The sequence below is a fragment of the Sesamum indicum genome, linkage group LG2 (genome assembly GCF_000512975.1).
Source record: "Sesamum indicum cultivar Zhongzhi No. 13 linkage group LG2, S_indicum_v1.0, whole genome shotgun sequence".
Classification (NCBI taxonomy): Eukaryota; Viridiplantae; Streptophyta; class Magnoliopsida; order Lamiales; family Pedaliaceae; genus Sesamum; species Sesamum indicum.
In genome coordinates, this window is record NC_026146.1 from 17,211,371 (window position 1) to 17,224,717 (window position 13,347).

The following is a 13,347-nucleotide window of genomic DNA, read 5'->3' on the forward strand; positions in this document are numbered from 1 at the left end:
ATGAATAGTGCAAATTTGTTTAGATTCTGTTGTTGGACAAACAATCTCTGATTTTCTGTAGTATACTTTCAAGAAGGAAGAAAGTATGCTGACTATGCTCTGTTGTTTCTATGATGCAATCAGTCAAAAGTCAAGCAGTATCCCTTTCACTTGCAGTTGCTGTCTCTGTAAAGGGGAGTTCTTGAGAACTAAAGTACTTCTATTGAAAAAACGAAAACCCATTCAAGTTGCATAATCTCAACTCTCAGGTTTATAACGGAGGTGAAAATCATTTGAGACAAAGCCAACACTACCTTTGATAATATTAGTGGGGCAACAGAGTAGTAGTCCCTGATTTGTCGAACAAATGCCCTCTTGCATGCATCAAACTGGGGTTGTAATCCCAACTCTTTCCTGATCTTGGCGACCCTGTCAAGGTCCTATCGTGGTAAGAGTGTATCTTTTATCAGGGCCCGGCAATCTCTCAAGGCATCTATCAGCTGTAATCAGAATTCTTGGTTCTTTCATGTGTAAATCCAGCAACAGCTACACAAGGTGCTATGTTCCATAAGGAACAATCCAACGACTTGGACTCGAGATCTCCCATGGATTCAATCGAATTAAATACTTCTAGCATCCCACACAGTTCTTTCTTGATCTCTCGTTTAGTGTAAATTAAGATCATAAAATGAGAGAGAGACTGACATAAGGAGACTTGATCACTGCATGTAGATAATATCTACTTGACATTTCATAATAATCAGCCCAGAAGCGAACTTAAATTTGACCCCTCCTAGGCATCATAACGCAAACAATTCTGGAGGGTTTTCCAACAAGCATCAATATATCAAGAAAGATATCAACAAGAAAGTCACCTTCTTACTGACGAAGTTGTATCTAAGGTGTAATCCTTTATTGTTTGTTAAATCTTCCTCTATGCAGGTTCTTTATTAGTTGTCATATAGTATACGATTTTAATGTGGGGCCAAATATATTCATCTGCGAAATGCCCAATGGTTGGGTCCCTAAGGGCCCTTAAGAAAGGCTTGGTTTGGAAGTGGCCCAGCCCAAGGCCCATCACCTCCCTAGCTATTGGGGATGCGAGACACATGGCATAATATGGATGATTCTCACATCGTGTCTCTACATTGTGGGGAGTATAAATATTCCTTGTTTATGAAAATTTCGTGTATCTTATCTTGTCATTTATTACACTATAGTTCCGACCTTTGATAATATATTTTCTCTGACGAACTTAATTATCGGAGTGCTCATAAGGGGACTTAGCCTGAGTCCTTGTCTTGCAAGTGTTCAGCGTATTTCCATTGAACTTATTGAGCTGACCACCAACCCATCTATCAACTTACATCGGAAGTGTGGTCCAGCCCATCAGCTGGTTTCATACATAATTAAAATGTAGTCTTCAAGCCCAAGCATTTTTTCGCCCCTTCCAGTGAATAACTCTTGCATTAGCTTCAATTAATATGGTGAGACATACTGCCCTTTTCCTTTTTGTCCTTATTGAAGATGAATCTGACAGTGTTCTAGAAAATAATTGTTTGGTGGGATTAGGTTTCCTTTTTCACAAGAACAAGGTCATTAATTTGTCGGCTGATTATTATGTTTGGACAGGGCAACTTATTCCTAAAATGTTCAATTAGCAGCAATGAAGGACAAAAGAGTAGGATAACTTGCTGAAATATGCTCTTTTTGGTCAAAGCCGCTGCAGGCATGCAGGTGAAGTTTAGCAAGAATCCCAAAGAATTGCACAAATAAACGTCGCTGCTAACTACTAAAATACCAACTCATTGGATCTTCTGAAACTAGTACAAGAAATATTCAAGAAGTCGTCTCAGTAACTTATGCTGTCTGTAAGAAATAATTTGTATGATATAAAGCTTTGAACTTTAGAATGATAAACTTAAAAGTATTTCAAGTGATTTAACTTCTACAGTACAATCTGATCACATCTTACCAAAATACTAGTGTGACATTAATATTAAGAAAGGAAGAAAGAAAGACACTAGACCGTACAAAACTTGAATGTTGAACTAAAATTAGAGTGCCCTCTAGTACTCAAGTATAGCACTTGTTAGTAGAATAACTAGTGGATAGTTCACTAGGACAAGGTGAAGAATCCCACAGCAAATTCGACTTCCATGCATCAGGCAAGCTCAACGGGTAACTATAAGGATATCCGACTGACCTTATTGTCCCCCACTGATCATCTAAATGCTCCACATTCTGGTCCTTCACCAGCACTGCCTCCTCTCCATGGCAAAGATTTTGTCGCAAATTCTCAGCCACCGTGGCTGAGAATTCATTGCACTGCTCGTGAAACGTGCCAAAATCGACGTTCTCTGTGCCCTTTACAAATTCTCCAAAGATGGAATTTGATGGCATGTCTAGCAACAAAGAGGAAGCATCATTAATGGCACAGTTTTGAGCTGGTAGGCGCGACATCTCAGTGGATGAAATTGTGGAGCTTGTGGTTAGGTTAACTCCATCTGAAGGCATTTGACAAGGTTTATTTCCCATCTGATAAGCTGGTTTGCAGGCTGAGAAATGAATGGGAGAGAAACTCGCAATTGATGACTCAATATCGTTGCAGAAAACGAGTGAATTTGTCTTGTTCGACATTGTTAAACTGCTAGAACTGAACTGAATGTTGTTAGCTGGAGGAGGGTTCATTGTCATATCAGATATAGTTGTGTCAAACACTGGAGAAATCCAAGAATGAGAAAGAGCCCTTTGTGTGCTCGAGTTAGCTTTCTTGAAAATCCTACATATCGCCCATGCTTCCTGGAAAACAAAGATTTATCAGTCCACAATGAACATTAAGATTCAAGAAACAAAGTTCAAGATTTACACTTACATTTGCTGGAATGTTTTTATCCAAGTATTTCTTAGGTGAAACTGAGTCAGAAACTGAGGGTAGTCGAAACTCATGCATCATCCAGTCGGTTTTAATTCCTTTTGCTGCTCTACCTTTGTAGAAAACAAGGGATTTCTTCAGGCCAATGCATTTTGAACCTTGAGAGGAGTAGATAGGCCGGTCGGTACCTGTGGCCTTCCAAAATCCAGCTCCCGTTACTCGGTTGGGCCGTGCACTGTTTCTATATTTTCTGTCCCTCGGACAATAGAAATACCATTCTTTTTCTCCAGTAGTTGCCAACTCTAGTTGAAGAAAACATGAACACGACCAAATACAAGTTAGTAGGTTTCATATTCTATACAGATCATGATGCACATGAAGATGCATAGCTAGAAGAGAGAGAGAGAGAGAGAGAGAGAGAGAGAGAGAGAGAGAGGTAGAAGAAGTTAATACAACTGAAAATCCTTCAAGCAATATGTCGAAGACTATCTTCTTACTTGGAAGATCCCATGGATCGTATTTGTAGATATCAAGTTGCTTGATGAGTTCAATGGAGAGAGGTTTCTGCTGGATCTTCCTTCTTAGATAAAACCCTACTAATTCCTCATCAGTGGGATGAAATCTGAACCCCGGCAGCATAACTTCATCCGTTTTATCGTTCTCGTTTCTCTCTTCCATTTCTTCACTTTCAAACAAGATCTTGTAATTTGGAGACACACACAAATTCAAGAAAGCAAGTTTACAGAAGAGGGTTTATAGCTTTTCTTCTTAAAAAAGACAGGTAAACAATGGATTTGTATCTGTCTAGCCACAGAAGATTCCACTAGCTACAAATGTGTAAACCAAACCATACCAAACAAAACAGGAACCTGAAAATCTTCAACTTCAGAACTAAAACCCTTAAATACAAAAAGCCATACTATGAATTAAAATGAACAATGGAGTGACCTAAAAGCATGCAGTCCCAAGCAGATGAACTCAAACGAGTGAGGCCAAGTTTCAACACTTTAGTTCCCTTAATATGATGAAGCTACACGGCTTGTGCCCCGAGGAGGAGTCTGCCTCCGAAGGATCAGCCGCCTTTTCTGGTGACTTAAAGGAGCTTGTTTTCACAAGAAAATCGCGTTATCTGCCAAAGGAAGCTTAATTAGGGCAAGCCCTCAAGAACAACTACCAAGAAAACCCCAAGTCAAGAAATATATATATATACACACACACATACATATGCACTGAATCCTATAGCTATGACTCATGAACCAAACCTTAATTAGTCAGCTCTCTTGGAGATTAGGATGTAATTAAAATTAATTTATGTTCCATGTCTTATTAATTATCTTTGATCATGTAAAGACAAAGCAAGCTTCTAAAAATGCCTGGTTTCAATATATTGATGAGTGGTGTTTGAAAATTGACTTGGAAATGAGGACCATCACCACCTCCCCATGCAAGAGCTCAAAATTATATTCAACTGTCAAATTCCCATGAGGACTATAGTCTCAGAATTTAATTTTTGAGAGGAGTCAGCCAGTTAGTCAGTACTGTCTCAGGATCCAAAAATGCCACTTCTATTCCATTCCCAACCTTCTATTCCACTGACTTGTCAGATTTTAATAATATGTTAGAGATGCTCTGAGCTGTAAGTAAATTAAAGATTAGACATAGATTAATGGACCACAGATCAATAATCAAAGGAGTATTTCAGAAACTATATATACTTGGGGCACTTTCGTAATTTCCTTTTGTTTCTTTACATGATTTAGGACATGATTATATATACCTCTCTTTCAGATATCAAAACTTGCTAATTGATCAGGTTGACTTCTAGGCAAGGATAGAAGATTGTTGTACCTCATGTCTGTTAATTACGTAATTGCCCTTTGCTTTTCTAGCTGCCCAAATACCCCAAGTTTGATGAGGGATTCTTGCCCTTGTAGATAGCCACCCCAATATCCCAAGCCTATGACATTTTTACCCTTGTAATTTGTTTATACAAATATATATGTACACCTTTTTTTTATATTTTTTATAGAAAAGGTGATTATATAATTATATTAATATCAATAAATATGCAATACAACTATTCAATCTATGTATTTTTGGGTTTAAATGCATTTTTTATTATGTAATTTAGGTTATTCAATGTTTTCTTCTTTTTAACTTTCTATGGTGGTCGTTTAGCCTATATTTTTTCAATTTTCACGATTCAGTTTTTTTTGTTGGCTGGAGTTCACCTTTTGTCAGAAAACTGGATTACTTCTCACGTACTAAAATTGGGCCTATTATTTTTATTGGCTCATCTTTGCTAGCATCTTTATTCTTTTAACTTTTTAAATTAGCATTTTGGTCCTATATCTTTTTAATTTTTGAGGTTTTAGTCCCTTTTTTTTTTTTTGCTGAAGTTAACCCTTCTAGCCGACGAAGGTGAACTCCAGCGAAAAAAGATTGAAATTGTGAAAATTAAAAAAATATGGGACCATGCGCTACTTTAAAAAGTTAAAAAAAACTAAAAAAAAATGACCTAAATTATGAAAAGAAATAATGCATTTAGTCCCTTTTTTGCCCCTCCTTATTGGTCTTTTTGTTTGATTATTTAACAAAGCTCTTGTCATCTACTGTAGTTAGTCTAACTAATAAAGGGGCACACATGGGAACCTTGTGACTTCGAGTCTAAGCATTTGCAGAAAAAGAGAAATAGGGATTAATTAACTCAACTAACACGTTCTCTTATATAAATATATATATATATATATATATATATATTCTAATATTAAGAATTTAAGATTAACAGTTAAAATCAAGAAAATCAAAGAACAATTATTGTAATAAACAAGAGTTGAAGGGGTAGGCACATCACCCGTAGATAGTACATTTGTGTTTAATTTAAAGCGTAATTAATTCATTTCCGCATTCACTGTCGCCATAAAAAAGACATATAAAACAAGATTAGTAAAGTTTTTAGCTTAAAAGGCAACCAAAATTAGAAATTAAAGTGAAAAATACGGCAAATACTAAATTCAGTACAAGAAAAATGATGAATATCTAAGAAAAATTTGATAATAAAATCAGCGTCGAACTAATTAGAAAATAAAACTTTCCTTACTAATCTATATTATTTAATATATCTTTTAAATAGTTAGTTGCTAACTGCTTAGCAAATTAATTTTTCTTGCTAAATTCATTAGCAAGTAAATGTCTAATTAGATAATATAGATTAAAAATGAGAATTTTGCTTGCTAATTAATTATCTCGACGTTAATTTTTTTCATTGTTATTGAATAATTTTCTTGTAGTGATTAACTACAACTGCGCACGGGTATTAGCCATTTCTTCTGCACGTGAAGCAAAAACATTAATAGTCACTTTTAAACTCATAGTAAATATTTTGGTTCTAGTTATAATTATGACAAATGTTTATCAACTGTGGTTAAAATTTAATTTTTTTTATACTATTTTTGTTTGACTTTGATGGATAGTATTGATTTATTATAATTTTTAAGTCGTGATTATTATAATATAGAGAATAATTCATTACTTTTTGTAGTGCAATCTAAATTAGTGTCATATCTTATTATTCAAAATGCAAATCAATTGAAACAATGTAAGTGTGGTGTAAATTCTAATTTTATTGCATCTCAGCTACGAGGTATATGTTAAGCATTAAATACTACACCCGTTCAAAGTTAATTACAATATATACGGGTACGATGTCGAGTGAAAGTTAGCTGGCGCATGTGCTTTGACCACGATATTAGTACAAAATTAGCTCTATTTTAATGTGACGCATTGTCTAACACCAATTATTTATTGTAAACTTTTATGTACGTACACTCGTATATATATACGTATTATTTTGAAAATTATTAAGTATACGTGTGATATGACTTATCAATTATTTTGGGGGCCGGGGGCAGAAGTCAATTATCTTGGATTTTGTGGGGGTTTTGGAAATCCAGGGCATGGATTTCCTCAATTTTCTTGCTTCTTGGAAAGTAATTACTCAAACTTTCTTACAAGCCCCATAAACTTCCTTTGAATTTTCTTGCAGAAACCCCCCCTCAAAGTTGAAGTAATTACAGGGGCATTAATAGTTACTTAGTTTGTGGTACCAAGGTTTTCCCACTTTGTCTTGTATGTGGATGGCAACAAGAGTACTATTGCGCTCAATTAAATTGGGGACTTCAAAATTATGGGCAACTCCAAAAACCTAACCCTCGTTTGCACACTTTCTTGTCTGTTCTTTGACCTTGGTTTTGCTTCCCAAACGTGCAATGTCAAATTATGTGCCCTCAACTACTCTTCTTTCATTTAAGTCGTTTATTTGTATGGAATTTGAAAATTGGCCGGAAAATATACCACGGGCAGGTTACATATGTTCTTAAATTTTAGTAGGAACATAACTCAACAGGTTCGTTTCTTACAGATTTAGAACTTTCAAGTAAAATATATTCTCAAATCGTGAAATTTACAAAAATAATGATCCAATAAATAGCAAGTTTTATTTCCTGATGGATCGAAACACCAAATGCCTAAAATTACAAAGCCGAAATTGAAATAAAACCTTATCTTTTCAAACAAATCGATTATAATTACATTATAAATTTCAGTGAGCGTTAAAAATATGTATGTATATATGTGTGTGTGTGTGTGTATAAGTTTAGCAACATGTAAGCATACTCAATGTGTGTGTGTAACTTAAAATTTTATCATATTTATTTATTAAATCAGAGATAAATTAAAAAAAAGAAATAAATAATCGAACAAAATTGATAAAATAAATTAATTTCAAATATGCACGAATAAAATATTAATGGTGGTAATTAATTAAAAAGATGGTCATTTGTGAAGAAATAATTAGAATATTTAAGAGTATTTTAATAAATTCATATTTTGTCGAAACCAAAATAAATTATTTAAAACGTGAAGTCTTAATCATCTGTATACATGGACATAAATATGTGCATATACTTGTACACGAAAATGTATACAAAATTATCATCTTATCCAAAAACTTAAATTATATATTATTAAAAAGAGAATTATTTAATACTTCAATGTTTTCAATAGGTAATCCTGAACTTAAACTCAAAAATATTTTGCTTGACTTGATTTTGTATCATATTAAATAATCAACTCATCTTAAAACTAATTTAAACTTTTATAGAGTAGACCATTTAGTATTTAATACTGTATAATATCTATTTCATGTGGGTGCACATGTACGTATTTATACATCGTAGCGTATATCTAATTAGTATTGGCCCAATTAGAAAAGCATTGGCCCAATGGACTGCCACGCGGATTCTTGTAAATGACGTAGACTGGAGGAGGGGTGGCGAGAAGGGGAAATGGGAGGGGGTGGAAAGGGGGTCAGGTGGCGACAGGGGAGGAGGGGGTTCTTGGGCTAGGTTTTAATTTTTTTCAATAAAAAGATATATTGTTATAAATATTATATGATGTTTATCATGGTTTATCCGCACCACAATGATTAAAAAAATTTTATGAAATTTTTTTTAAGATTATTTGAAAACTAACCCTGCAAAATAGAAGTTTAACACTCTAGTACTTAAAAAATCAATAACATATTGACTGAATAAATGAAAGAACAACTTGAATCAAAGTGAGAATAATAGTTGAAAACGATGTTTAAGCCATGTAATTCGTGTGGAGTGCAGAAATATGCTGAAAGTAGTCTTAAAATCGAGAGAGGAGAGTATAAGTGTGATAACTTATCCTTTTAAAATGCCTGCACAATGCTTCCATTTATAGGCATCCATAGAGTAAGATCCGGAGAGTGGTTGGGTTGAATCGGGTACCATTAGATAGCTGCACATGTCACTAAATAATAGATAAAAAAAGTTTTAGACTTCGAACTTATCTAGAAGAAAATACAACCTTCTGACCGAGTCTTGCTAAGTCTGTCCAATATCAAGGGGTTCAGTTACTTGTTGACTAAAAAGTTAATTCCAGCTAGATCTCTAGAAGTTAATCGAAGATTTTTTGTCATAACGTGTATTAAAGTGTCAACAACCTTTATGACATATCATCCCTGTGGTACAATGACTCAGACTATGGCATATTGGGCTGTCTTGGTGGGAGCCCGCTGTCTTATTCTTAGACTTTGAAAAAATGATATTCGAGGAATATCATTATATGTTATATATATTTATATAAAATAAAATTTTATTCTTGAAAATTAATTAAATCACACACGGGGCGCATGCAATACACCACTTTCTTTAAAAAAATAAATTACTTTATTTTTTTAAAAAGAAAGAGAGAAATAATTTAAATTTGTTTCATATGGTTATTCTGCGCATACTATATATCACATGGGTTGTTTTCATATTTCCCAATTATTATGTGTACATCACATTTTTTTGGGGCTTTGATTTTGCGTAGTACTGTGTTGTGTTATAGTGGATGGGCCAAGTGCAGCGTAGATGGTACGGTATGGGCCTATTGGTCGTCAGCCCTACAACAACTGTGTCCCACCCCCCCCCCCCCCCCCCCCCCCAACAGTTACACCCCACCCCCACCCCCACCCCCACCCACAACGTACAAATGTAAATGCATGAATGTACTACTACGCTTTGTTTCGGCGCCAAGACAACATGAAATTTAGGTTTAGTTAATTGTGTTGGATTCCTTTTTATTTATTTATTTTAAATGTTGAAGATATTAACGGATTAATATCAGAAAAGAGTTGATGTCATTTCTTCATACATTAATAAGAGGACGATAAGGATTTTTTAACAAATAAAGATGAAATTAAAGTCAAAATTAAGAGATATCAATCATTTTAATTAATGGATGTCCCACACCACACTAATCTAATCCACTGCACCTCCCACCTATAATCATTTCTCACTTTTATTTTAATACTCAATACTTTTTGAAAGATTCTAATTATACAAATGTTTATTTTGAATTATTTTTTGCTATCTATACTTATATGTAAAAAAATTAACAATATAATTAATTTGATATAATTTTAACTTTTCTAATATTTTATATGATATGTACAAACTATAACCAGATAGTATTATTTATAAAGTAGTCGAGTATTCAGATATCTTGTAAGTAAGGTTTAATTCAAGACTGCATGTCGTTTCGAAATTTTAAGAAAGATTGATTTACTATTTTTATTAGAATGGACAGTATAAAATTGTACAACATAAGAGGCATCTCAGAATAGACCTATAAATTTGGTTTGAATTCATTTTGATTTTTTATTTTTGATAATATTATATTTAGTCCTTTATCTATCAATTTTGCGTAGATTTAGTCATTTAGCTTAATTTATGACTATTTTGCCCTTTTGATGATAAGTATTAATAGTTGATCCTAATGCTCTAAGTGTAATATAAACAAATATTTTTTCAATAAACCTAAACTTTTATATCATTTTATGCATGTATTAGCTACGAAATGCAAAATGAATGAATATATATGAATTAGAATTGCTTTTAAAAAGTTATATAGAAGTAAAATTATCTAAAATTAGATCAAAGTACTAAAATTAAATAATTTTAAAAATTAATCCAACTAAAACTAAAATTGGTAAATTGAATGGATCAAAATTAATAGGATGAGTAAGTGGTATTGTTATCAAGTAGGTGTGACTTTTGGGGTATGAGATGTCGGTAGGAAAATGAGGAATTTCTCATCTTCTTCTATTCTATGATTGAGAGATTGTTGATTTTATATTACCACAGTTGACAGTACGTAGGTAGCAGCTGCTGCACATTCTTATACCTCCATCATTACAAGATGCATGTCCACCCGCACAAATTAATATGGGACATGCACCCTATCTTCCCCAAATTATTAATCTCTTTTTTTAATGGGATAATTACACTCCAATTTTTTTTAATTTTACATAGTTATACGTAATTTTAATGTGGTTAGAAATAGATCTACTTATTAGTTAATATTTATTGAATTTATTGATATTAATTAAAAAATGAATGAAAATTATATTAGCCTTCCATTGATTTATTACTGAACTAAACTATCCTAATAGATCCACTATTGATTGAAATTCATCGAATTTATTGATATTCTCAACAAAATTTGAATGAAAATTCATATTTACATCTCAATCAACTTAATTACTAATATTGATTAATCTATTTATTAAATGAAAACAAATCCTAAAAATACTAAATATAATTTCACGAACCTCATGAAACATACATATAATTAGACCAAATCTAGAAAAAATATTGTAATTTTTCCTTAAAACAAACGTATATTATTACGATACAAAATCTTTCAATAACTCCTTTTTTTCAACCTCCTTCAATTTGTGTATATATATATATATATATATATCATCTTCAGTTGCTTATTTATTGAAAATTATACAAGAGAACGAAGATCAGTATTTATAATTATATGAAATCCACAAAAATTAAATTTCATGAAATATTATGATGTGATGAGTATTTATGTTTATAAGATAAATGTGAAATTGCATTAAAAGCCTGGAAATGGGACTCACCAACAAACATCAAACAAAACACTTTTCTAAAAGCTTCACTAATTATTTCTAATTATGATAAAACTATGTCTGTTTGGGAGTCCCTCCCACTTCCACTCCCACCGTCAAAGGAACAATAATATCTAGCACTTGCCTACTCTAAGCTCCATACAATACTCGTGGACCACAATCTCCATCACCATCCATTCCATTCTCCATGAGGCCCCTACCCCACTTTGATTTATGATCGGATTCTGAATTCAGTATAGTTGGACTTGTTTGAATTTCTTTTAAGGAAAAATAGAGATTCGATGGAATTAATTTTAAACTTTTCTTATTATATATTTATTAATTCTTTTTAATTTATAATAAAAATTCAGAATAAAGGCACGTCGTTGATGTGCTGACTTTCCTGGTCTTCTAATCAGAGGGAGGAGGAATGACGGACCTGCCTACACTATATCCTGATTGATGGTCGTGGGTCCCGCCGTAGCAAGATAAATTGCATAACATCTCTTTTTGTTTATCTATATTAATTTTATATACTAAAAATTCTTTTTATTTTTTTTTAAATATGCACATTCTCCTCTGCCATTAGTTAGATTTGATGGCGTTAAAATTTTTAAAACATAGACTGTTATACCTTTTTTATAATAGTCATTAATCTCTAATATAATTTAAAATGAATATTTAAAATTATTTTAAAATATATTTTATATTTATACAGTTGTACAGAGATATGTATATTTATACATTTATATGTATGTATAGTTATATATCTATACATATACAGTTATATATATATTTATATACAGGCGGCGGCCGACTATGGGCGGCGACACCGGTATCCGCCAAAACACAGGGCAACGGCGGAGTCGCCCCGCAGAAAGGAGAGACCTCGCTCTAATGATGCTCTCATGATAGTAGATAGTGCTACTGCTCTTTATAGGACAGATTTTTCAGGAAGGGGAGAATAATCAGCCAGGCAAATGCATCTCGCAAAGTTCTTGAGGAGCCTCGAAATTAGCAGATGAGTTTGGCGTTGCTGTTGTTATAACCGACCAAGTAGTTGCTCAAGTAGATGGCTCTGCCATTTCCGCGGCCACAAATCAAACCCATCGATGACAACATTATGGACACGAGGCTAGCTTTGCGGAAAGGCAGAGGAGAGGAGCGAATGTGCAAAGTAGTCAGTTCTCCATGTTTGGCTGAAGCTGAAGCAAGATTTCAGATATCCGTAGATGGTGTGACGGATGTGAAGGACTGATTACTATTAGCCTAACATTTTCAGTAAAAAATTTCTGCTTTTCACAAGTAGCTTTAGCTTAGATCTTTCAGGGTTTTCTACTCATGATGATAGGCTTTGTCTCTGTTTTAAACAAACTGGGAAGGAAAATCAAGAAAAGGGAGACCTCGCCGTCGCCCCTCGATCTGGGCGACGGAGTTCGCCTTCCCCGAGACCGCCATCACCAGATATATAGAAGGTTGAAGCATGTGGCGGGTAGGCGGAGCGACGGAAAGCGAAGAGTCGAAGACCACCACTCTCTGAAATTAAATAAGATATTTTTAAAAAAATAAAACAAAAATAATTTTCCAAAAACAATAAAATAAAATATTAAAATTTTATTTTAAAAAATATAATAATTCTAATTTAAATATTATTGATAAATAATACAACTTAAAAATAGTTGATATATTTGGACCCAATAAATAATTTAAATTAATTAAATATATCTAAATAAAATAATAGTATAAATAAATTAATTTAAAATATATTTAAATTTAAAAGAAATTATCAAAATGGACATTATATACCTAAAATAATCTAAAAATAAAAAAAATGAGGTCAACTCGCACAATAGATGAGTGTCACACACTCAAATAATTGAGAAAATTTTTTTTGCTATATTTTATAAAATATAAGAAATTTTTTACCTAATTTTTTAACACGTGAAAATTTTAACTAAATTTAAAAAATAGGTGGCTTATGTAATTTACCCGCCCTTGGCCT

The 13,347-nt window shown here is 33.0% G+C and overlaps 1 protein-coding gene across 1 annotated transcript; it reads right to left on the reverse strand.

The window, feature by feature from the left end:
- On the reverse strand, positions 1,894-4,011 carry LOC105156539 (putative NAC domain-containing protein 94). The gene is made up of 3 exons (XM_011072698.2): positions 3,352-4,011; positions 2,855-3,156; positions 1,894-2,781 (listed from the first exon to the last, which is right to left on the reverse strand). The coding sequence occupies exons 1-3, from the start codon at positions 3,530-3,532 to the stop codon at positions 2,056-2,058; spliced, it is 1,209 nt and encodes a 402-aa protein (XP_011071000.1). The 5' UTR covers positions 3,533-4,011; the 3' UTR covers positions 1,894-2,055.